Source organism: Rhizophagus irregularis, chromosome 32 (genome assembly GCF_026210795.1).
Source record: "Rhizophagus irregularis chromosome 32, complete sequence".
NCBI lineage: Eukaryota > Fungi > Glomeromycota > Glomeromycetes > Glomerales > Glomeraceae > Rhizophagus > Rhizophagus irregularis.
Window position 1 is genome coordinate 762,557 of NC_089460.1, and position 25,692 is coordinate 788,248.

The 25,692-nt window shown below is 27.3% G+C and overlaps 6 protein-coding genes across 6 annotated transcripts; 3 read left to right on the top strand and 3 right to left on the bottom strand.

The window, feature by feature from the left end:
• Window positions 1–6,106: 6,106 nt before the first annotated feature.
• On the top strand, window positions 6,107–6,838 carry OCT59_022970 (uncharacterized protein; the record flags this gene model as incomplete). Its single annotated transcript, XM_066150474.1, has 2 exons — window positions 6,107–6,327; window positions 6,586–6,838. 2 exons carry the CDS (start codon window positions 6,107–6,109, stop codon window positions 6,836–6,838), a joined length of 474 nt encoding a protein of 157 aa, XP_066006504.1.
• Window positions 6,839–14,374: 7,536 nt separating this feature from the next.
• OCT59_022971 (uncharacterized protein) lies at window positions 14,375–14,899 on the top strand (the record flags this gene model as incomplete). The annotated part of the gene is made up of 2 exons (XM_066150475.1): window positions 14,375–14,508; window positions 14,611–14,899. 2 exons carry the CDS (start codon window positions 14,375–14,377, stop codon window positions 14,897–14,899), a joined length of 423 nt encoding a protein of 140 aa, XP_066006505.1.
• A 3,348-nt stretch (window positions 14,900–18,247) lies between these two features.
• OCT59_022972 (uncharacterized protein) lies at window positions 18,248–18,865 on the bottom strand (the record flags this gene model as incomplete). Its single annotated transcript, XM_025318244.2, has 1 exon — window positions 18,248–18,865. The coding sequence occupies one exon, from the start codon at window positions 18,863–18,865 to the stop codon at window positions 18,248–18,250; it is 618 nt and encodes a 205-aa protein (XP_025176581.2).
• A 259-nt stretch (window positions 18,866–19,124) lies between these two features.
• OCT59_022973 (uncharacterized protein) lies at window positions 19,125–20,273 on the bottom strand. The gene has a single exon (XM_066150476.1). The coding sequence runs from the start codon at window positions 19,902–19,904 to the stop codon at window positions 19,521–19,523; it is 384 nt and encodes a 127-aa protein (XP_066006506.1). The 5' UTR covers window positions 19,905–20,273; the 3' UTR covers window positions 19,125–19,520.
• Window positions 20,274–20,593: 320 nt separating this feature from the next.
• OCT59_022974 (uncharacterized protein) lies at window positions 20,594–21,855 on the top strand (the record flags this gene model as incomplete). The annotated part of the gene is made up of 4 exons (XM_066150477.1): window positions 20,594–20,744; window positions 20,819–20,956; window positions 21,042–21,668; window positions 21,830–21,855. 4 exons carry the CDS (start codon window positions 20,594–20,596, stop codon window positions 21,853–21,855), a joined length of 942 nt encoding a protein of 313 aa, XP_066006507.1.
• Window positions 21,856–22,121: 266 nt separating this feature from the next.
• Window positions 22,122–25,438, bottom strand: OCT59_022975 (uncharacterized protein). Its single transcript, XM_025318243.2, has 12 exons — window positions 25,297–25,438; window positions 25,036–25,202; window positions 24,855–24,956; window positions 24,663–24,780; window positions 24,540–24,595; window positions 24,393–24,461; window positions 24,186–24,322; window positions 23,846–24,107; window positions 23,494–23,772; window positions 23,335–23,407; window positions 22,578–23,253; window positions 22,122–22,509 (listed from the first exon to the last, which is right to left on the bottom strand). Exons 1-12 carry the CDS (start codon window positions 25,337–25,339, stop codon window positions 22,389–22,391), a joined length of 2,103 nt encoding a protein of 700 aa, XP_025176579.1. The 5' UTR covers window positions 25,340–25,438; the 3' UTR covers window positions 22,122–22,388.
• Window positions 25,439–25,692: the final 254 nt, after the last annotated feature.

The window sequence follows — 25,692 nt, forward strand, 5'->3', positions numbered from 1 at the left end:
AAAAAGTGATAAATATTAAAAAAAAATATTAATAAACAGTAAAAAAAACGCGTAAAATTATATACTATACCCTTAAAAACACGCTTACAGTACCACTTGCAGACCGTTCACTAGATACCATCCATTCTGCTCGACCTTCTTTCCACGTAACAGTATATAAAACCTTACTTGCAAAAGTATATTTTGTTTCACAGCATAACATTTGGCCAGCAACTTCTGTCTTTACAATGTATCCATCAGGAATTTGATATTGGACGCCATGCTTATTTTTTTGTGTGTACTTAACATTTTGTGGGTAATGTCCAAGCGCTATTATTTTATATTTTGAGTGAAAGATCTTACCACCACTAGTATACTGAGCATATATATAAGGATTATTGGGATAATCCTCATGAAAAATTCTGTTCGTCTAATTGAATATTAATTAATGACTCTATCATATATGTATTATTTCGCATTTTTATAAGAAAACACACTTACCATAATATAATTTTCTATTTTTTCTGTTGAAAGTCTTTTGTTAAAAATATGGACAACGAAAAATAGCAAAAAAACAACTTTATTTAATATTCCTTAATTTCGCAATGAGTCTTTGCAAACTAATCTACAACTCATTTGAAACTCGCGATTTCAATAGTAAAAATTTGTTATTCCAAGAAGGACCCCGCTTACTTCTAATAAAGGTCTCCGGGCAAAATTTCAGATTTGTAATTTTACCAACCTTTCTTATCTCATAATTTTACCATATATATATAGTGACCTTTTAAAATTATATTAAATTTTACCTTAGATTTTCAGAGACCTAAATTTTTTTAAATATTAAATAAACAAAATATTTTATAATCATTACAATAAATTTTAAAAATTTTTTATTTTTACTAAGTTTAATTCTTATTCTTTAAAGATAAATAACTTTTATTAGTAAAAAAAGTACTTTGAATTACAAAAATACTATAAAAAAAATCTTAAAGACACACATCTTTAACTTTACTTCGAAACTATTATTCACTTACTTTCTTTAAAAAAATCTAATTAATTTTTTTTTAAAAAAAATAAATTCGTAATTGGTATTATTATGAAAAAATGCTCGTACCCCATAAGTATTAATCCAACTACTATGAAAATATTTATCTAAATATTTTCGACCTTGCCGAACAACTTTACTTAAGCATGAAAAAGTGATTTCATTTGACCAAAGTGCCCAAATTACGCCCTATAATTACTGATCGGGAAAATAAAAAAAAATTAAAAGTGCGAAAATTGCTCGTATTCCGTAAATATTAAACTGATTCTTATGAAAATTAATATTCAGGTAGTTTCGATCTCGCCGAACAATATTACTTAAGCTTAAAAAGGTGATTTCATTTGACTAAAATGCCCAAATTACGCTCCGAATTTAATAAACAAAAAACGTAAATTTTAAGTTAATATTAAAATAAAAAAATGCTCGTATGCAATAAATATTACTCCAACTGCTATAAAAATTCAAATATAAGTAGTTCGACCTTACTAAACAACTTTCTTAGATAGTAAAATATGATTTGATTTAACCAAAGTACTGAAATTAAATTCTGAAGTTGCTAATTGCTGTACGAATTTTTATATTTTAAAAGCTAATTTTTGTAATAATTTTCAAAAAGATAGTGCTAATGCAAATAAAATTAAAAATATAAAATGGTTTTTACAAGTATAAAGAAAAGAATAAATTTTTTATTTTGAGAAAAAATTATAAAACGTATATTACCAAATATTGTAATAATTGTTGTACAATATTTCAAATTAGTATATATAAGGTAAATATTAAATTTTATATACAATTTTACCTTATTATTTACCGAAACATTTGTAAACTTATATTTGATTTTACCTTATAAAACCGGAAACCTATTTTAACTTTACCTTACATATCCGGAGACCTTTATTTTTCATATATATAATTTTACCTTTACCTATTAAGAGACCTAAAATTTTTTTTTTATATAAATTTTACCTTATATTTTCGGAGACCTCTATTAGAAGTAAGCGGGGTCCTTTCCAAGAGGCAATTGGTTCGAAACTTGGTTATCACACATTTTAGTAGTACAAAGTTCGCTTTTTGGTAATACCCAAGTAGTACAGATCATAAACATCACAAAATTTACTTAGTGAAACAAGCAAGATCAGCCCATATGTTTTTTTTTGTATAACAAATAGAACCAATAGGCAATAGTTTATTAGTTTTATTCTTGGTCTGATGTACATTCCCTTAGATATATTTCATCACAAAAAGGCCCTTCCGTTGTGACGGGAGAAGAGAAAAATCATCAATAGTTCTCGAGTTTTGTACTTTAGCCTTTCCTTTGGGTCGCCCATGGCTGACAGGATGCATTATTCGTTTGTGATTCATCATATAAGCAAGAGTTGGGAAGTATTTATTACATTCTGAACAACAAAGACGTGAATAGGTTATCTGGTCAATAGATGAACAATGCGAATCGTACTCAGGAAGTTTTAAGAGATTATAATATTCAAGAAGGTGTACAGAATTTGTGAAATGCCCATCTCTAATTTTCGCAATTAGAGGTAAAAACTAGTGCTCCTAACAGATCAGATCAGATCAGATCAGATTTTACTTAGATTCAATCTGATTTAAAATTGATTAAATCTGATCTGATCTGAATCTGATCTGAATCTGAAAACCCCAGACAACTTTTTGCAAATTGACTCTAAATTTCAAAAAAAAATCAGTTTTTTGCAATTATCTTAGCATCTAGTAGTCCAATTCATGCGAACTTTTTTTATTTTGTAGCTCTAATTGAGCTCTACAAAATAAAAAAAAATCCACATGAATCAAATCACTGGATACTAAGGATGGTGCCGCAAATATGTAATTGCAGAATAATTGTGATTTATGGTATTGCAGAACATTGCAGATTTTTAAATCTAAAATCCGCAGATCTGCAAATCTGCAATTATCCGCAATCCCACAAATATTCCGCAAATCCGCAAATATCCAAAGTACCGCAATTCAATTGCAGAATATTTGCGGAATTGCAGAATAGTTGCAGATTTGCAGAATGTCCGCAAAAAAAACTAATTTTTTTTTAATGAAATATAATTTTTTAATTTAACTACTAAAAAATATATTTCCTCTTATTATTAATCATAAAAAAAAATCATTTTTCATTAACAAAATTTAAAAAAAAATGATTTTATTTTTTTAGAAAAAAATAGATTGGTAATTTGGAAAAACTGCCAGAAACGGCATTTTCTTTTATTATAACTGCAAAAAAAACACCGGAACTAATAGTTCTGGCAATTTTAATAAAAAAAATAAAAAAAATGCCAAAAATAATAGTTTTGGCGTTTTTATAAAAATTAAAAAAAATGCTGAAATCAATAGTTCCGGCATTTTTATATAAAAAAAAATAAAAATTGAAACGCCAGAACTAATAGTTCTGGCATTTTTAATAAAAAAAGTCAAAAAAAAATGCCGGAACCTATAGTTCCAGCGTTTTTATATAAAAAATTTATAAAAACGTCGAGACTCATAGTTCTGGCGTTTTTATATAAAAAAAATTTAAAAAAAATGCCGGAACCTATTGTTCCAGCATTTTTATATAAAAAATAATTTAAAAAAATGCCGGAACCCATAGTTCCGGCATTTTTACATAAAAAAAATTAAAAAATGCCAGAACCATAGTTCCAGTGTTTTTATGTAAAAAAATCAAAAGAAAATGCTGGAACCATATTCCAAAGCGTTTTTATGTAAAAAATCAAAAGAAAACGCCAGAACCATATCAGATGTGTGAAAAAAATCAAAGAAAACGCCAGAACCTAGTTCCGGCATTTTTATGTAAAAAAAAATCAAAAGAAAATGCTGGAACCGTAGTTCTAGCGTTTTTATGTAAAAAAAATCAAAAGAAAATGCCAGAACCATAGTACCAGTGTTTTTATGTGAAAAAAATCAAAAGAAAATGCCAGAACTATAGTACCGGCATTTTTATGTGAAAAAAATCAAAGAAAACGTCAGAACTATAGTTCTGGCATTTTTATATGAAAAAAAATCAAAAGAAAACGCCGGAACTATAGTACCGGTGTTTTTATGTAAAAAAAATTAAAAGAAAACGCCAGAACCAATAGTTCTGGTGTTTTTATGTAAAAAAAAATTAAAAGAAAATGCCAGAACCCATAGTTCCAGCGGTTTTATAAATGTACGAAACTGACAGTTATGGGCAGCAATTAGAATTGCGGAATTGCGGGCTACTAACCGCAATTCAACTTCAAAATCCGCAATATTGCAGAATTTAAAAATCATTTGCGGACCCATCCTTACTGGATACCAAGATAATCGCAAAAAAACTGAAAATAAAAAAAGAGCAAATTGGGTCTTTTTTGACAAAAAGTTAGTTAGTTATGAATTATATAAGAGATGTCCAGGGTCCTATAAATATATTATAAAATTAAAAAAAAAATACATTTTATTAAATATCTTACCATTTAGTAATTTTAAAAAGTTAAAATACAGTTTATTTAAATCTTAATAAAATGAGTCAAATGGTAATAGTTTTGTATTTTTAAATGTAATAAATAGTGAGTTATTTAATAACTATTATTTTACAATTAATTAAACTAAAAATTACTTAATTTATTTAACTTTAATTTTGAAGTTAAAGTTTATTTTATTTAAAAATTTAAAATTTTAAAAAAGTAATAATATATATGTTATTCACTTAAGAAAATAGTCCACCAGGACTGTAAACACATACAAATTCTTATTGTTTTACGGCATACAAACAACGAACGAGCCGGTATCTGTTCCTGATCATGACTTTCCTAAAGCTGCAAAGCATAAATTAGTTCTGTCTGTCTATCTGTTGATAAATCCTTCTGATACAAACGATTTATTATGCTCTGGTAAAATGCAAATTTTTATTTGCCCAGAATATTTCTTAAGTAGAGATGCGATCCGAAATCTGAAAATTCAGATCATCCGCCAATCCATCCGATCTGAACGGATAATAGATGCATCCGGATAGATTAAGGATATCCGTTTTAATCCGAAACAGCATCCAATGATCGTACAGAGATGCACAATAGCTCATTCGAATCGTCGTAATGAGACGATTTGAATGGCTATTGTTCATCTCTGTACGATCACTGGATGCCGAGATATTCGGCAAAACGTCAAACATCGGCATTTTCATTTTACGATTATGCAAAATTTTACGTTTTGCTGTAAATCTCGGCATCCAGTGATCATACAGAGATGCACAATAGCTCATTCGAATCGTCTCAATGCAACGAATCGAATAAGCTATAGTGCATCCCTGTATGATCGTTGGATGCCGAGATATTCGGCAAAACGTCAAAAATCAGCATTTTTTATTTACGATACTACTGATTTTTGACGGTTTTCCGAATATCTCGGCATCCAACGATCGTACAGGGATACACAATAGCTCATTCGAATCGTTGCATTGAGACGATTCGAATGTGCTATTGTGCATCCCTGTACGATCACTAGATGCCGAGATATTCGGCAAAACGTTAAATTTTGCATGATCGTAAAATGAAAATGCCGATGTTTCACATTTTGCCGAATATCTCGGCATTCAGTGATCGTACAGAGATGTACTATAGCTCATTCGAATCGTCTCAATGCAACGATTCGAATGAGCTATAGTGCATCTCTATACGATCGTTGGATGCCGAGATACCCAAAAATTTGAAGTTAATCTGGATTATCCGGATTTAATCCTATGATAATCCGGATTGATCCGTGCGGATCACGGATTGTAAAATTTCATCCGGATCGCATCTCTATTCTTAAGCACGTCTTGCGAAACACATATGGTGGATCTCATGTCAATAATAAAAGAAGAAAATTTTCGTGAGTTTACACATAATGGAGATTCTGTAAAACCATTTTGGTACTTATTAACTGATGGTGGACCGGACGAAAACCCTCAATTCCTTGCCAACATCATGAAATATTTATTACTTTTCAAGAAACTTGACCTTGATTATCTTACGGTCTGAACCCATACTCTGGGGCAGTCAGCTTACAATCCAGTAGAGAGGAGTATGGCATCACTTTCTGAAAAATTAGCTGGAATTGAGTTAAATGCATTTACGTATGGTAACTATCTTGGAAGTGTTGAAGGAAAAATTACAATTGTGGATAGGAATCTCAGGCGTAATAATTTCAGGCATGCAGGTGAATGTTTATACGAGCTTAAGCCAGGATAATATCAATGGGCATCCAGTTATTACCACATACGTTGAGGAATATGATCAGGCAGATTTTTTAGATGTAGAGGAGGAATCGTGGGATTGGATTGATCGGTATGCACAAATTTATAGGTATTCTCTTGATATAAGGAAGTGCAAAGACTGAACCTATTGTGCACAACTACATGCACCAGAGATACATAATTTTTCATCCACAAACAATGGCTTTTTACCACCCGTTATACGAAGTCATGATGGACATTTTCTAAATTTAATTCATACTCTGAAGTATTTTGAAGAAAAATTGCTGGGCTATGATGAGCACTGTCTTAGCGATTTATATCATAGCTTTACATGTCGAAAATGCTTTAGATATTTCTCATCTAAAGCATTTCTAAAGCAACACACTAAAACAATTCATTCAGGTAAAAGGGTATCAGTAGAAAGAGTAGCAATAAATGTTGTTATTGAAGTACCTGAATATTTGCAACAGGATTATGAATATAATGCAGAAAGTTCACAAGATGATGAGAATGAGAATTCAAATGATAATACTTTACAGGAATTTCAAAAAGAAAAGACAACAAAAAGAGGTAGAGGTAGGTCAAGAAAATTACAAACATAGTTAATTCAATAGTAAAACTATAGAAATAAGGAAATTTTACATTTAATTATCATGTTTATTACAGATGCTTAATGATAATAAAGTACATTGAATTTATGAAAAAGAAATATAAAATTCATTATTTAAACTGTTAAATTATAAAATATACGCATTCAATAAAATAAATAAGATAAATAAAATATTCGCATCATCAAACCTTTTAACATATCACGTGATTGTATGATTTCTTTATTTGGAAGTGATGACAGAGGGGAGGAGGGGGTTTTTGGCCAAAAATCAAATTACGTTATTTCTGGCCATCCCCTAACTTAAAATGCAGAAATATATAATACACTTTCTGAATAAATTAGGGTGCTAGAGAAAAAAATGGAAGATTACTATTCCCAGTATAACAGTTTAAAAAAGATGGTAAAAGATTAGAAAGAGATGTAAAATCCCTACAGGTTAAATTAAATGATCCGGGTGAATATGTAGATAGGGATAATGTAGTTGTCTTAATATATGAAATAGTTTCCTCGCTAATTAATGAAAAATATAAGAATAAAAGTAATGCAATAGAATTCTGTTACTAATAAAGAAGATTGTCAGTATTACTATCCATACTTTCGAATAATAATTTTCCATATGAATTATTTAGAGGTATTTGTCTAGTAGTTTTTTATGTCAAAAAAATTATGACGAAATTAAACAAAGAAAAATCCTTAGTAGCTGAGTAGCAATCAGTAAGACAATAACGATTAATGTTAGAATTTTTAAATTGTGTAAATTCTGGAAAAACTTAAATTTAATCATCATCATTTTTTGACTTTGATTCATTATCGTAAACTTTTTTTCGGTTCGTATAGTTAATCTTTTATAAAGAATGTTTGATATATTTGTAATTTGATTGACGTTTTCGATAATCCATCACATGTGATTAAAGTTTTGCGATTTTTTCCAAAAAATTTTGACCGTTAATTCATTGTTTTAATTGTATCTTCTGAATTAAATTACCAATTTTTCATTTTCGCTGGTCCTATTTGTAATAATTTATGCGACATTGATGTCACTTGTAATCTATAGTACTGATTTGTATTCGTATATACATTAGTACAATATGTATTATACACATATGTTTGTTAATATTTTAAATAATTTCCGACTGGCATTATTCAATGATAAATATTTGTAAAATATTGTGTAAAATGAAATTTTATTAAAATAAAAATAAAATAAATAATAAAGGATAAAAGTAGCAACTAATATGTTTTCCAAAATGGAGTATTAGGATTACTCCTTTAATTGCCAAGTATCGCGAACTATAGATTAATTAAAGCACAAAAAGTCAAACCTATATTTATACAACAACAACAACCATCCACCAAAAGTACAAATAGTGATTACTGATCCTGTGAGAATCTTTTCTACTATACTTTTAAGTTTGCCTACATAAGTATAAGTTAAGCAAGCTATAAATAATCCCAAAAGGGCATAAAGAGCCAAAAAACCCCATTACCGTTATGTACTTTGTAGCATTTCGAAATGATTTAAAAATGAGCATCAAGATTATACTGAGTAATGCTAATATGTTAATGCTGAAATCTAGAAGTATTAGTGCACTATAAGTAACTGCTCTTGTCAATATTGCCTCATCATCAAGATCCTTTTTAATACTTATAACCAATGTAGAGATAGCGAAACATCCAGCAATCCCTTTTATTACTCAAATGACATTGACAATATTTTTAAATTTCTTAATTTCTTGAAAAACAATTTTCAATATTTTTTTGGATTTTCCACATTATATTTATTCATAATTTCATTAATAATAGTAAGATCCTTATTAGCGATCATCAAGACAGTTTCCATACAAGTACTTAACACCATTAAATTATACAAGGGAAACAAATAGTGTTATTTACGATCTCGTGGTTGGTATACCCAGGTCCCTGCTTAAGTGTTTTATGACAAAAGATATTTCTGGTTACAGTAATGTCAACTGTATATCCATAGTCATCTGTTTCCCATAATCGTGTGAGAAATATTGTAATTCTTTACAAAACCAAATATTGGTGATGCGAATGCCCAAATAGAAGCAATAATTGAAAATATTAATCTTTTGCTAAAAACGTCCATCTTCGTATAAAATCCAGAATAAAATTTTTGAAAAGTTTTACAAAAAGCAATTTCTTTTCAAATCTATTCAAATGAACTCCCATGTATTTATAATTCATGTGGGTGCACAAATTTAATTTATTTATTTATAAATTAGTATGTCAGGAATACATAATCACCGTATATATGCATAACACAATAGTAAACTCTATTATTATAAAGATTTAAAGGAAGTGATCTTATCAATTTTTTTTCTATATCTACAAATGTATTTTTATTGTCGTATTTATTTTTTCTTGTGGCGTTAAAATAATTTCAATAATAAATATATCGAGTTTTGGAATAACAATACAACGTTGTAACGTAATTCCTTTTAACCATATACAACATACGCTTCTGGATTCTGGAAATAAATACAATCGCGGATCAGATTTTTTTGGTAAAAAATAATGATAAATCACTTATGACTTTGTAAATATCATTAGAATAAGCAAATTTTTTTATGACATATTTAACTAAATATAGAATTCCATTTATTATTTAGTGTCTAATTTCTATTTAACAAAAGATTAATTACTGTACAGTTGCGTCAGAAAGTAACATCAGATTCACAATTACATAGTAAATTATATATATAAAATGAATTCTGTATTTTATAATTAAAACGGTTTTTGCATTTTGACTTTCCCAAAGCTCAAATATCATTTATTTAAAGAATATGATATTGATTTTAAAATGATATAAAATTAGAAATAATTATTAAATGAAATATAAATATATATGCATCTTAAAATTATGTAAAATTTTTTTTCAGATCTAAAACATACAAAAAAAAACTTTTTTACATTATAATTAAAATAGCTCTTTACATTTTAACTTTTCTAAAGTTTAAATATCACTTTTCTAAAAGAATATGATATTAGCTTTAAAGTAATATAAAATTTAGAAATATTATTAAAAGAAATATAAATATGTATATAGCTTGAAATTTTCTATTTTTATATGTTTACTATGTGAGCATTACTTTCTGATACACAGTGAAATCCGATATAACAGAACCCCAATAAACCAGAACTGGCCTTATACCAGAACTTTTTTTCAGAACCAAATCACATATATTAAAATAAGTTTGATATAACGGAATTTATTAGTAAAATCTCGATAATAGCTATAACAGAACAAATAACAGAACGGTTATAATAAGATATATCGGAACACGTGACGATTCACAATTTTAAACCAATAAAATTACAGTATTTTCACGTGATACAGATAATCTCATTTTTTTTGAGCAATATGATAATTTTTTTTTATAAAAAATTATTTCAGATAGTAAGAAAAAGCAAAATTTTTTTAAGTTTTGGTAAATTTCAGTGTATAAAATTTCTCAAATAATGTTTTAAATAAAAATAATCTAAATTTTCAATGTTCATCGCACATGTCACACAAATAAAAACTTGATATAACGGAATTTCATGTGATTTATATATAAAATCCAGTATATCGAAATTTTTTAAATTTTTTGATATATCAGAAATCTCGATATACCAGATATTTTTACTGGAACGGATGGTTCCGTTATATCAAATTTCACTGTGTATATCGCTACTATTAAAAATGAATTCAAGAATTCAAATAATATATATCCATTACTCGTGGATGATAAAGAATGTGATCGAGAACAACTTCAACATTTTTTACTTCATCATATTTGGAATGGAAATTTTAGTTCACCCGTTAAACAAGTTTTAGAATGAAGAGAAAAAAGTTTTAAATTGAGTTGGTGTTAGAGCGTTTTCCTTATCTATCTTTAAGGAATAGTGATAAACGTGGTGACAGATTTAATCTTAATAGTTCAGCAATCTGTCCTATATGCAATGGAGACCATAAATATATGAAATGATATAAAAGGTGAATGGGTTGTAGTGAATATTGTGAGAACGAACTTATTATCTCAAATGCTGAAATGCTCTTTAGCATAGTATCTCAACAGTGAATATGAAAGCATAGGGAAATTTTTCATGTAGACTGATCACCTGAAGTGCACAGTATGATATCAGAAAAATTCTTGCTGAAAGAATAGAGGCTATGTGACGTAAGATTTGCATATATATTTCGCATTATTTTTTCCAAAAGTTGATTTGCTTGTATAAAAAGTATTATTGTAAATGGAATCTAGTTTGACTTACTTAGAGAAGAAAATGCCAGACTTATAACTAAGATAACTGGGAAAGCTAAGCTTGAAACAAGAAATGCTGATTTTAGTGAAAGAATCGTGAAATTGGAAGCAAAACATAATAATAAAAAACTTTTTACATGCATCACAAATATCACAAAAAACGTGATCATATATCTCAGGCTATGTTGTAGTGAAAAAAAGAGCTACTCTTTCATATCCAAATTGGAACTGTAAAGACAGAGAGATCAAAACTCTAATAAGATATTTTTAAAGAAATTGATAAACCTACAACCTTGTCTGTAATTTTTACCTCCAGTCTTTTTCGCCTTATTACTTAAAATAGCATCTTCTTCTGAAGCTGATTAATAGATTTGCTAAGCTCTGCAATATCATGTGAGTGGTAAAATTGTACTTATTTTAAATTTCTGCTTCATTCTGTTTATCTATAGCTGGTAGTTTTATTTTTCAAGACAAGTGCTATCAAATTACTGGTCCAATTTTTGAAAAAAAGATCTGTATAAAAAGTTATACATTTAAAACTTTATATAATCGACCTAAAATCGAATCACGTGGGCACTATTTTATTGGTCAAAATTTTTTATAATTCAGGCTGAAATTATGATATTTTAGTGCTGGCCCAAATTATTACATTTATTTAATTATAAGAAAATTCCTTTAACAATAAGAAAACCCTAATTCATAAGAAAATCATCACAGGTAAATGAGAAAATTTTAAACTGGTTTTACTAATGTCATATAAAACAAAATAACAACAACAAATTAGTAAAATACATAAGAAAAAAGGTCATTATGTATTTTAAGATCAAGTTATCTTAAAAGAAACTGTTACAGAAGAAATAAAGGTTATTGAAAATGAAAAATGTATGGAAAAAAATATTATTAAAAAAATGAATAGAAAATGAAGAATAATCAGATAATAATATTATTGGTTGAACAGGAAAAAAATTGAAAGAATTTGATAGAGTAGGAAAAAAACTTATTACCAAAGCTTCTTACTGATATGAAGGTACTAATTATAATATTAAAGCAGTATATATAGAATATTTGAGAACTATAGTATAGAAAAAAGAAAAAAAAAACAAAAATTAGAAAATAAAACAAAAGGAATAAAAATTCTTAATACATTTTTAAAAGTTCAGAAACATTATATTCATTATATATGATTATTTTATCAATTATGATCATTTTTATCACAATCATCTTTATTTCTATTTTCAGAAATTATATTTCTGTTAATAATCTACATACATTATTAAAAGAAATGTATTATATTAAAATTTACAAAAGATAATTTACCTATAATTATTTACAATAACTTTTACAATACCTAAGTATATGCAGATTCATTCAGTTGTTGTTAAATGGAAAAGGTAAGATAAATGCCAGCAATAATATTATACAAATTGTGTGAAATAAAGGTAAAGTCACTTCAAATTAATAATTAATTTAACGTTCTCCCTTCTCTTTTTTTGAAAAATTTTAGATTTAAATATATCATGTGATTATACATCCACCTGCTAAAAGTATCCGGACACCTCTAAAAAATGACCATTAAATCACATTATTTCGACCTCCAGTGATCAGAATTTAACGATTTATGATTCATTGGATTCATCTAATTGAGACGCATCTAACCGCTGTATTTTTAAGTCTGTAAGTTCAATAGATCAGAAGTTATTGCTGAATATCTAAAAACAGTAAAATGCAAATAACTTTTGATCCATCAATTATAGAGACATGAAAATAATAGATACAATGTACCTTAACAAGATAAATCTAATGAATCATATTTCATAATTTTAAGTTTAATAGGGAAGAAAATGTTGTGAAATTTGTATTTGCTAAAGTTTTAAAGATAAAAAATGAATTACTTTATAAAGTTAAATCACATTATTTAAATAACCAGTGAACAGAATTTAATTATTTATGATTCAATGAATTCATATTATCAAGATGCATCTAATTGCAGTGTTTTTATGTCTCTAAATTTGATGGATCAGATGTTATTCTCAACAGTAGAATGCAAATAATTCATTTTTCATTTTTAAAAATTTGACATATACAAATTTCAAAACATTTTCTTCTCTATTGAACTTAGAAAGATGAAATATGATTCATTAGATTTGTCTTGTTAAGATACATGGTATCTATTATTTTCATGTCTCTAGAATTGATGGATCAAAAGTTATTTGCATTTTACTATTTTTAGACATTCCGCAATAACTTCTGATCTATTGATCTTACAGACTTGAAAATACTGCGGTTAGATGCGTCTCAATTAGACGAATCCAATGAATCATAAATCATTAAATTCTGATCACTGGACGTCGAAATAATGTGATTTAATGGTCATTTTTTAGAGGTGTCCGGATACTTTTGGCAGGTTGGTGTATATGATTTAATAGTTTCATTAAGTAATACGCTTTGTACAAATATGATAAATTAGATCATGTATCACATAATTTGATTTATATTTGAATCTTTTTTTATTGTTAACTAGAACTCCAGATATCTAATATAAAAGTCATAATAGACTTTTGGCCAAAAACACCCTTTTTACTAAAACTCAAAAATCGTTTTTTGTAAATATCTCAGCATCCAGTGATTCAATTTTAATGAACTTAACTTTAACTCTATTTCTGTTATCATAATGTATTTTATTGTTGCCATTTATGAACACAATAAATTGTTACAAGAAGATGCTATAGAAATTGAAGAAAATAAAAATTTTGAAAACTTGTTGAGTGAAATATAAGGTTATATAGTTAATGATTAGAAAATATCTGTACAATTCTACAACCCAATAATAAAACATTAAGCCAATATTAGAAAATTTAATATGAAATTATCATTTTGTAAAAATTTTGAACTATGTTAAGTTAAATATATTTTGGAAAATTTGAAAGACATTAAACCTGATTTATTATTAAGATGTACAGTCAGGCCTTTGTAAAATCACACCCTATGTAGTCACACTTCTTTATAAGTACCTATTTTTGTAAAACGGATTTTAGCACTATTAAATTACCTCCATAACAGCTATAATCACTATCACACAAAATCCTTAACATGCATGTTATTTTTATTAGTAAAAAAACCTCTCATAATCACATAATTTTTATTGGTGCATCAATTTGATTTGGTAACGTGTCAATTGTAATATAATTAAATCATATAAATCCGCAGCAATAGATAATCGCTTAACACGAAAGACACAAAAACTCTCCATCTCTCTCTCCACTATGCCTCCTATTAGATTCAAACCAAAACAACGCCGCTCAGCTATAAGTGATGATGTTAAACATCAAATATGTGAGTGGTCAACAGCAAATAAGAGCAAGAGACATGAAGAGATTGCCAAACACTTCAATGAAAAGTACTCCAACTTGAATATTGAAAGGAGTACAATTTCAAAGATTCTGTTACAAAGTGACAGGTAGAAAACAATAAATAATGAATATTCAGTTCAAACTTTTAGACATAAAGAGGTTAAGTTTCCAGCTCTTGAGCATGCAATGAGTCTATGGGTGGAAAACGTAACAGCTGGTGGTGTAATATTAACAGATTTGTTAATAAAAGAAAAAGCAAAAATCTTTGCAGAAGCCTTTAATATCCAAGAAGAAGATTTGTCTTTTTCTAATGGTTGGTTGCATAAGTTTAAAAAACGTAATAATATTCGTAAGTACCGTATACACGGAGAATTAGGGAGTGCACTTTTAGCATCTCTTCCAGAAGAGCGAGCAAGGTTGCAAGAAATTTTGGGCTGATACTCTCCTGACTGTATCTACAATATTGATGAAACAGTAAGTTTTATCTTTTTTTATTGAATGAAAAGATGTTAAAAAAATGTTAATCGGATATAGCAGAATATTTTATATCAATCAACTGCATAGTTCCGATTGAACACGTGCATAATGCATAATTAGGAAATTAATTGCAATTTAGGGACGTGTGTTATGAATTTTGTGAACAAAAATTAATTTTTTTATTTTTTATTCCTTAGGGCCTTTTTTATCGTATGTCCCCAAGTGAAACACTCTCGACAAAACCAATTTCCGGTCGAAAAAAGGATAAATCTCGAGTTACTGTTCTTCTTCATTAACGTGACAGGAACTGATAAGTTAAAACCGTGGTTAATTGGCAATTCAAAGCATCCAAGACCTCTTTCGAAGGTTAACTTGAATCGCCTTCTTGTCTACTATCGAGGTAACCCTAAAGCATAGATGAACTCGTCAGTTTTTGAGGAGGTTTTGCGTGAAATAGATGGATATTTCAGAGTGCAAGATAAAAAAATCTTACTTTTAGTCGATAATGCTTCATCAGCCTATGTTTGACCAAAAGTGTGACTTATAACCTGTTTTGGAGATATCTGGGATCCTATCAATAGTGAAGTTTCCTGCCATGTCAAACCATATAGGAGTTTCATCTATATTAAGAATATTGGATAACTCAAATAATTTTTCAGTTTTAAGGCGAATGATAAACTCTTGGAAGTTTTTTAATGCTTCATTAGTTTGTGATGGAAGCTTCTGTAAAACATTAGTTTGCCGCCGCTGAGATAAATTATATCTTTTCATGAATGCGAACATCCAGCAGTTTGATATTTTAAATTCATTTGTTGAATTTCTATAAAAACTTATTATAGTAAGTTTTTTTAAAATATCTATTATTTTAACTTGTGCAATTGTATATGTGATACCTAATCCCTGTTTCCTTTATTTTATAATCCAATTATAGAGTTCCTTTTCAGCTTCTGAGTAAAAATATTTTTAACCAGAACTAACTTGTTTGCTTTTTTGGTTTAGTTCATTTATTCATTTTTCGTTTAAGTTAACTCAGTGACTATCCATATCTTTATCAAGTTCAAAAGATTTTGCTGCTTTAACCAGTCTATTTTCCTTAGCATAAGTGACAACCTGTTTCTTTTACTCAACAGAATATGAGCTGCGATGTTATTTAACAACTTTTTTACTAATAGTTTTTTTACTAATAACTTTATTTTGCCTTTTCTTTCTTTGTGATGGCATCATCAGGAAATTTGTTTAGGCGTAATTTAGTGTAATATTTCGAAAGTGATGTAAAATTTCGAAATATTACACTAAAAACGTAATATTACAAAAGTTTACGCTCTTAAATTTGAATAATTATAGTAATTTAAGAATATCTCACTATCTACTGATCCAATCAAGACGATCTATAGCTCATTGGAATCAGCTCATCAAGACGAATCGAATGGTAGTAAAATCGTATCTTTACGTTTGATAGATGACTTTCTATTAATTAAAACTTTACTGCATACTATAGAGCGTTCTATCAACTGTAGAAATGCGATTTTACTACCATTCGATCCGTCTTGATGAGCTGATTCCAATGAGCTATAGATCGTCTTGATTGGATCAGTAGATAGTGAGATATTCTTAAATTACTATAATTATTCAAATTTAAGAGCGTAAACTTTTGTAATATTACGTTTTTAGTGTAATATTTTGAAATTTTACACTACCTTCGAAATATTACACTAAATTACGCCTAAACAAATTTCCTGATAATATCATATGAGAAGTTTTAAAACAATGAAAACAAGTATCGTGACTGATTTATTGATCACTGATCGTGACTGATTTATAAATCACAAGATTGTATTATGTTATTATATTATACATATAAACCCTTTAATGCACAATTTTCTTTTATTTTTTTAGATTTTTTTTATAAAGAAAAGTACCTGAAATTAAATAACTTTATAGTAAATAAAATAGGTTGTTTAATTTCAGAACAGTACAGTAATTTACATATTAAAAATAAAGAAACTTTTGTTCTTTGAATAAATGGGTATTAGAAATCAGAATATATATTAAACCATCAGATTATTTTTTTTTTAATTATACCATTTAATAAATAAAAAAAAAATATTAATTTTTTTTCATTTACTTTAGCTGGTACATCAAGTAATTCCAATATTTGAGTTATTACATATTTAGTTATATTATTTTGTTTTTATATCAAAATTTTATCCAATTTAAAAAAAAAAAATTACTAATATTAAAAAGAAAAAGAATATTAAACAAGAGTATATGTAAAATATAAAGTGATTTAAAGAAAAAAAAATAAATAAAAAAAAATATTAGTTAAAAAAATGGTTATGAATGTAATTAAAAAGAATTTTCACCTACTAAACTATATAGTAATAATTTTTAATTTCAAATTTTTAATAATATAAAATTTATAGTTTTGTTATTTTTAACTAATACTTTTAACTTTAATTTTAAATAATTTTTAATTAATACTTTTAATTCTAATTTTAAATATTTTTTAGTTAGTATTATAAAATTAATGTATTACAATTATTACTTTGCTTTGATTTAATATAATTGCCTTTATACTAATTATATAAAAATCTTAAAATATATATAAAAATTAAAGTTTAATATTTATGTAAACTTAAACCTAAATTTTTTATATATATTTTAAGACATTTTTTATTTTATTTTTTATATATATTCTAAAAATTTAAAATTTTTTGGTTGTAAAAAATTTATTTTTTATACTTTTATTATATAATAGGTATTGTTAAATCTTATTACAGGTAATTTTCACTACACCAGTATTAGCAAATATTAATAGAGATTAACAGATAGAATTTCAGGATATTGCTAATTTTGCCCAAAATTCTACCTTAATTCTGGTAAAGTAATAATCACCAGTGGTAATATTTAGCTATATTCTATTATAAATAGTTATATATAAAGCTTTTTTTAAAAGTCAATATTATATCTTTTAAAGTTTCAATTTAATACAATTTTTCATAAATAACATATTATTACACTACATTAATACTAAAATATTTTATTAATTAATAGTGAAGTGGAATTACCATTCTGCTTATATGACTAAAATAGTACTAAAATATGATATATTAAATATATTTATCTTTCTTTTGATAAATTTTACTATTAAATATTTCATCTATATTTCTTGTAAATTGAAAAATAAAATTATTTGATAATATTCATATAATATTGAGCATGTTGTTTTTTTCAAAAAAAAATTGTATTACTGTTTATATCTGAAAAGTCATACGAGTTATATTTACTGTCAAAATTTGTTTATTTTGTTCATTTTGTTTGTTCATTTTTATTTGAAATTACCATCTTACTTTCTAATTTATCTTGTTCTAACATCGATTGTTGTGGATCACTATCTTCAAAAAAATTTGTCTCGACTTGTGAAATAGAAAGTTCAATTAAAATTGGGTTTTCCTGATACTCACTTTCTAAAATTCGTCGATAATCTTTCAAAAAAAAATATATAGATCTATCAAGTCTTCCTGCATTAAAAACGATCTCCTCATTTTTATATAACTCAGGATCTATAATCACATTTAAATCTTTGTTAAAAGAGAAAGGAGGAACAGCTCCTGAATCACAATTTGTTAACCTTTTCATAACTTTTGTTTTTGCAAAAGAAATTTTATCTGCTTTCAAAAATGTTCTTATTAATTCAAGATTAACTTTATTAGATCCTGGCAAAACCGTGAGATAATACTTATGACCTTGTTGAAAGGATACATCTATTACCATAGCTTTTGCTGCTTGTTCTTTCCTGTTTCCTCTTATTTCGGCAATTTGATCTGACCTTCCTTCGAGAACATGCTCAACTTCTCTATAAGTCACTCGATGTTTATTTAAAAGATTTTTTAAAGCTTCATATGTAGTATAAGTTGTATTATTCATATCGTTAATATCGTTACTGTTGAAAGTTTTTTTAATTTTGATTTCTAAAAAAGCCAATCTGGCTCAATCGGCCTGATCCATTCATTAGCCGCAAAATACCGCATTCTATAACAAAATAGGGATCGGCATGATCCAAATATCGATAAGATCGATCTAAAGTCTTGAGGCCAGTGTAGAAATTTCTAAAGCACGAATTAATTTTCGAGAAGGGTTTCTTAACAACAGTGCTCTTTAATAACAGAATTTTCAAAAGAGGAAGTTATTTAGAGGTATTCGAATTTATTTATAATTTATCGATTAAAATTGATTCAACTACAATTCAAAACCTTTTAACTTCATAAGGATAAGGTTTGAACTATGAAGAAAAAGAAAAATACATATAGGAAAAAAAAAAATTTAAAACTAACTATTAATAAAATGCTTACCAAGTCTATATGTTTGTTTAATAGAATATACAAAAAAATATACTAAATATAGTACATAGGAAAAAAAATTTTTTTTCTTGAAGAATGTTCCATGTTTAAAGTTGAAAATAACATTTTCATTAATAGTAGATAATCGACTAAAAGTAATTTACTATAAGAATTTTTTGAAATAAAAGTCTTTAATTGATATTATCCACAAACAGTCCTTTCTTAAATCAAAATTGTATATATTATACAGAATATCTTCTAATCCCTTCATCCTCGTAACCATAAACAACACTATTCCTATTACTGGCACCAATGCTAATATTCTTTCTATTATTCCTCTTTTTTCTCCTTAAAGTTCCAAATAATCCGCCTTTACTCGGCTTGTTATCTTTGCGAATATCTTCAATATAATAATTGTCTGTCTCAATTTGTTGTATGGCAGTTGGATTAGTTGGATTATAAATGCCTAATGGAAAATCATAAGCCGATTTAATATTTGAGGAAACGTGTATTGGTGTTTTATGATACCTATATAATACACTTGGAGGTCTAGAAATAATATTACTATAATTACTATTAATATTAGTAAAAATAGTAGTAAATTCTTCTAATGAAGATGATGACATTATTTATACATTAAGGAATTTTTTTTTGTATATAATATCTTTTATTTTTTGAAAGTATTGAGAGACTTTTTTTTTATAGAAGAATAAAAAAATTTTTTTTTGTTTCAAAAATAGTTTTGAAGAGAAAGTCGTGCTATATATATAAATATTTTTCCGCGCCAAATCAGCTCACTATACCAAATTTATTATCGGACTTTTTAATTGTATTACCTCGCACGCGCTCTATAATTAGCACTCCGCAGTAATGGTATAGAATATTCTTTCTTCGGCTATAATCGTCGGAATAATAAATACAAAAAGGGGTCTTAAATTTATTATTTTTTTCTAGTGCTACTTACTATTACTATTAACAAAAATTTCAGTGATACTATTTAAAAAATATAAAAATATAAAAGTATTTGATTCCCGTCAATTTTCCTTCTCCTTAAAAAAAAATTAAAAATTAACTTCTTTCAAATGAAGTGAATTAATGCATTTTTATTTTTCTTATCGCTCGTTTCTATGATAAATTATTATAATGAAAGGCGAATTTAATATTTAAGATGAAATTCCATTATTATTCCACTACTATTTTAATAATTTTAACATTAATTTCATCGATTATAATAAATTCCGCAAATAGTAATGAAACTAATAAACATCATAAAAATCATAAAAATCACAAAAATAAATCTAAAATTACAAATCACATGACACCAACACCTATCATTACTATTCAAACTGCGGTATTGCCAACAACTACTATCTCATCAACCTCACCTAGTCCGACGATTAACACGGCTGATATAAAAGCTGAATACTATGCATCACCTTCATACAATATTTCATATGGAGTACCAGGTAAATTATTGATGTTAAATTCGCGTATTCGCAAATAATAACAAGCATTATTTACAATATTTTACATATGTTAGCACCAATATTACAAACTCGAAATACATGGCAAAAAATAGTATATGGGATATTATTCATGATTATTGGTTTGATCGAAGTTTTCTATGGATATAAACTCATTCGAGTAACGTTACTTGTCATGGGTTTTCTATTTTGGTGTATGTATAAAAATCTTTTATTTTAGAATTAAATTATACAAATTTATTAATTTTTTTTAATTTTTTTGGGGTGATAAAAAATTAGCCAGTACATCTGTAATTATTCTATTGATAATAGATAATTCTAATGAAACATTTCGATCCGCTCTATTTTACTTTGCAATATGGTTAGGGTTTGGTACATTAGGAGGTTTATTATCATACTGGTGTTGGCATTTAGGTTTAATATTATCATCAGCATATGGTGGTTTCGCGTTCATAATTACTATATTAACATTATCTCATATAACTCTCGATATTTTACGTTATATTTTGATTACTTTTTTTGTTCTATTACCTCCACTTGTGGTATATAGATATGAAAAACATGCTATAAACATTGCTACTTCAATCGCTGGTTCTTATACTTTTTTTTATGGTATAGATGAATTCGCTAACCAAGGTTATAAAGAAATGATTCAGCTTGCTCGTTCTGATGGAGCTTTAAGATTTAAACCTACCATTGTTATATATATTATGATAACATTTACTTTATTATTAGCAGCTTTTGGCATTGGTTTTGAACATATTTTTCATGAAATTCCTTGTAATAATTCTTGGTGTGGTGATAAACATAGAAGAGAAGAAAAACATTCTGAAGATGAAAATAATAATGTTCTCGTTCATCAAAGAATGAAAAATTTTTTTATTTTATTATTTTCACAGAAGTTAAGTATTATTAAAATTAATTTTTTAAAATTATTTTTAGTATTTAAAAGATTATTTAATTTTATTCGAAACAATTTACTTAATTTTGTTAATTCATTATTATTTAAAATTATTAATTTATTTAAAAATATAAAGTTGAGGTTATTTAATTTTTTTTTAAATAAGAGAAAAGAGGAGGCGGTAGTGGTTAATCAAGTTTGAATGTATGGTTAATTATATAAGTTTTTAAAACTTACATTATTTAAATTTGTTAATGCAATATATAATATTTTTGTACATGCCAGTAACACTTTAAAACATTTTTTTTTTTATTAATTTTTGTATAATTTTTATAATAAAACCATTGGTAAATTCAAAGGCTCGGAATCTGAAATTCTGGACGGCATACCAATTTAGTAAATACCGGATTTTCAGATGTTATCCAATCAAAAAGCACATTATACCATCTATAACAAGTGAATACCGGAAAAATCTCTCTTTATATTATGATACATCAAAAGTTGAAAAAAAAAATATAAAACCGAAAAAGATACAGAATTCTCTTATTTATCTTAAATTGTCCTATAAGAAAACTTCAAAACTTCGCAAATAAATAAAATATAAATAGCCCTTAAATTCTTATACAAAAATAGTTATGCTACCCTATCATAATTAATAAAGATGATACCTTGCAAAATTTATTATTATGAAGGTGTAAGACTAAAAAAAATGATCATCTATATTTTTAAAGTTCAATCAATGGTGCCTCTTCTATTTGAGTTGGAGGAAGAATCTGTTGCGAAGATGGTGGGGTTTGATATTGATAATAATTTTGTTGTGAAGGAGGTGCTAATTGTGCTTGATATCTAATTTAAATTAAAGTTATTAGAATACTACTATTAATTTTAATTTAAATGTCATATAGTAAACTTACCCATAACTTGCTTGCGAAGTTGCATATACTGAGTTACTACCATTTGATTGTGGTACTGAATTGGTGCTATTTGTTTGTGGATTATATGAACTAGCGCTACCAACTATTCCATTCGTTTGTGGGGTATACGATGCACTAGAACTATTAATTATACCATTTGTTTGTGGTTTATAACCTTGTTGATTTGTAGTAACGTTCGAACCAAATTCACTAGGAGTTCCAGCAGTATTAACTGTATTTTCATTGAGATTAGGTGTGTAAGATATAGGCGTTGAAGTATATGCGTAGGGCGCGTATGATGATTGTGATTGTTGAGGCTGAGCCTGTTGTTGAGATGTAAGTGCTTGTTGGTTAACAATCGGCACACTTTCTACAGGATTTGATTGAGGTGGTATGTATTGTTGCGAGAGAGGTGCTGTTTGCGAATAATAAGTTGGTGAAGGCGCCGGTGCTGAAGCAACTGGGTAAGAAGGCGATTGTGTATATATATTGGAAGTATGAGCATTGGTTGTAATAGTAGGATAAGTAATTCCATTATTTGGAGTAATTGATGATGTAGCACGTTGAGTCACAGGATATGAACGTCTAGCATATGCACTGGACATTCTCTCTTCCAAAAGCCGATCGTATATTTTTACAACTTGCGCTAATTTTTCATGCATTTCTACAAGGTCCTCTACAAAATTTTGAATAAATATTATTTAATGACGTAATAAAATTATAAAATTATAAGTAACTCTTTTACAAATGTACTTACGATGCTTTTGTATTGTTTCGGCCAGATTTTTAGTTAATTTCGGTTTTAATTCACCAATTCTATCATGTAATTCCTAATGCCAAAAATAAATTTTCTTATATTTTTTATATGTTCTAAACTAAAAATTATTAATTTTGCTCAAAAATTAATTATATCTACCTGAACTTGGCGATCTCTCATCAAATCTCCACCACTTTGTTGAATCCTTTCAAGTAATTCTGAAAATTGATAAATGTTTTCAGCTTCAATTGTTGACAATTCATAAGGAGCGGGGGATGAAGTTGTGTTAGATAATTTAGAACTATAAGGTGTGTAAGCTGATGAATTATAAGAGTTTGCATTATAAGACGGTTGTTGTGTATATGAAAATGAACGAGATTGATTGATGTTCATTTCACGAAGAGAAGCTTCTATGGCTGCTGCTAGATCATCTTCCTCCTTTATTAACAAATTAAAATTTTGTTAAAATAGAATATTATGTTAAAATGCAAAATGATACATATATACATGCCTGCTTATTTACAGGTTCTTTTGATTTAACCTCTTTTTTCTGAGCCGGTTGGAAATGGTTCTTACTTTCGGCCTCTTTCAGCGAAAGCTCAATTGCTTTTTTAATTTCTTCATCCTCTTGGTCATTGTCATTTTGTGCGGTTGTTGATATGTTACTATTATTATTACTATTATTATTATAACTATCGTTTAAAGATGAAGTTGAATACAATGTTGGAAGCGCTGTAAAAGCTGACAAACTTTTGGAATTTGTAAGATCAACACTATCATCAAAAAAAAGCAAGTAATATATTCAATAATTTAATCTTGTGAATATATCAAATAAAAAAAAATATGCGTACCTTTTAGCTTTCACTTGCCTCTTTGCATGACAAGGATCACATACGCGTACTTGATCATTTATACCATAATGTGGTAATGTTGATGTTTTGGATGAACATTCACCACAAAATGTTTGACCACAATTTCGACAATGATGCTATATTATAAATGGGTGAATGTTATTGTAAAACTGAATTATATAGCATTTACAATTTTTTAAATAATACCTTTCGGTTAAACATTGTGAATGGAGTTCTGCATCGTACACATTCATCACTATCGGTCCATGCTGGTGCCTAAAAACATTAAATAAAAATTTAATTGCCATATATAATGCATTGTGAAAAATTAAAGCTTATAATAAAATGTCTTACAGTTGCAGTATCAATCATAACTGATGTTGTTCTATCAATCTTTGGGAAACCACAACCTATAAGAAAAAAAGATAATAAATAAATATTTATAATTTATGATTATATTATCCTTTCTAAAATTACCTTCTGATTTCAACAACCGATACGTTTCTGTGACAAGCACTAACTCAGGTTTACCTTCGAAAGCTAATGCCCATGTTTGAATTAAACCGAGAAGCTTAATTCTAACCTCTGGATTAGTCTTTAATAACGCGAATTATGGTTAATTGACGCATAAAACTAATGGAATGTAAAATATTATTTTGTCAGACTTACTGAAGGCGACCTAACAATTAACATCAAACTATCAACAAATTCACGCGATGCCACTTCAATTAGAAAGTGATGTCCTCCATTCTTTACGCAAGTATCTAATAGCTAAGGAAATCAACCAATGTTAAATATAATCTTGATATTTATATATTAAAATCGCGTAATAATGTAAAATAATTATTACACTCAAAGCCAAAAGTTGAACATTTGGGTTAGTATGCGCAATTCTTCTTTTGAGTGCTCTCATTGCATCCTTTGCTGAAACGCTTTTACTACGAATTTGATCACTGATCTCAAGATATAAGGTGATATCATCGTGATCTTTAGGAATCAATTCAGAAGTAGCCTTATCTACAGACATACAAAAATGGGCTTAGAAAGAACAAATCTATTAAAAAATTCATTAAGAACTAAAATAACAATAATTCTGTAAAAGAAGACTTACCAATATCCTCGTCAAAACTTGTACTAAAGAGTCTTGAAACCATGTTTATTAAAATTTGAAACTTAAAATTTAAATTTGCGTTCTAATTTTTATTCAGATTTCTAAATATCCTTATATATATATCAGTCCGATAAATCTACAATGGAAAATACAATAGGGTAACCTATTAGGTAATTTATAGCCAAGGGATTTTAATGGGCAGCTGACTGTTTTAAATTAGTAAAATCTTCATAAATATGCAAATTGTCATGTGAACCTAGTCATTTGCCAATCCAACCTTGCTGCGGTAAAAGTTATTTTTCTCTTCGTCTCTTCGTGTAACTAATCAACGGTTATTGTGTTACGTAAAGAAAAGTAAGATGATATAAGGTAGTACAAGTCAAGAAAAACTCCGTC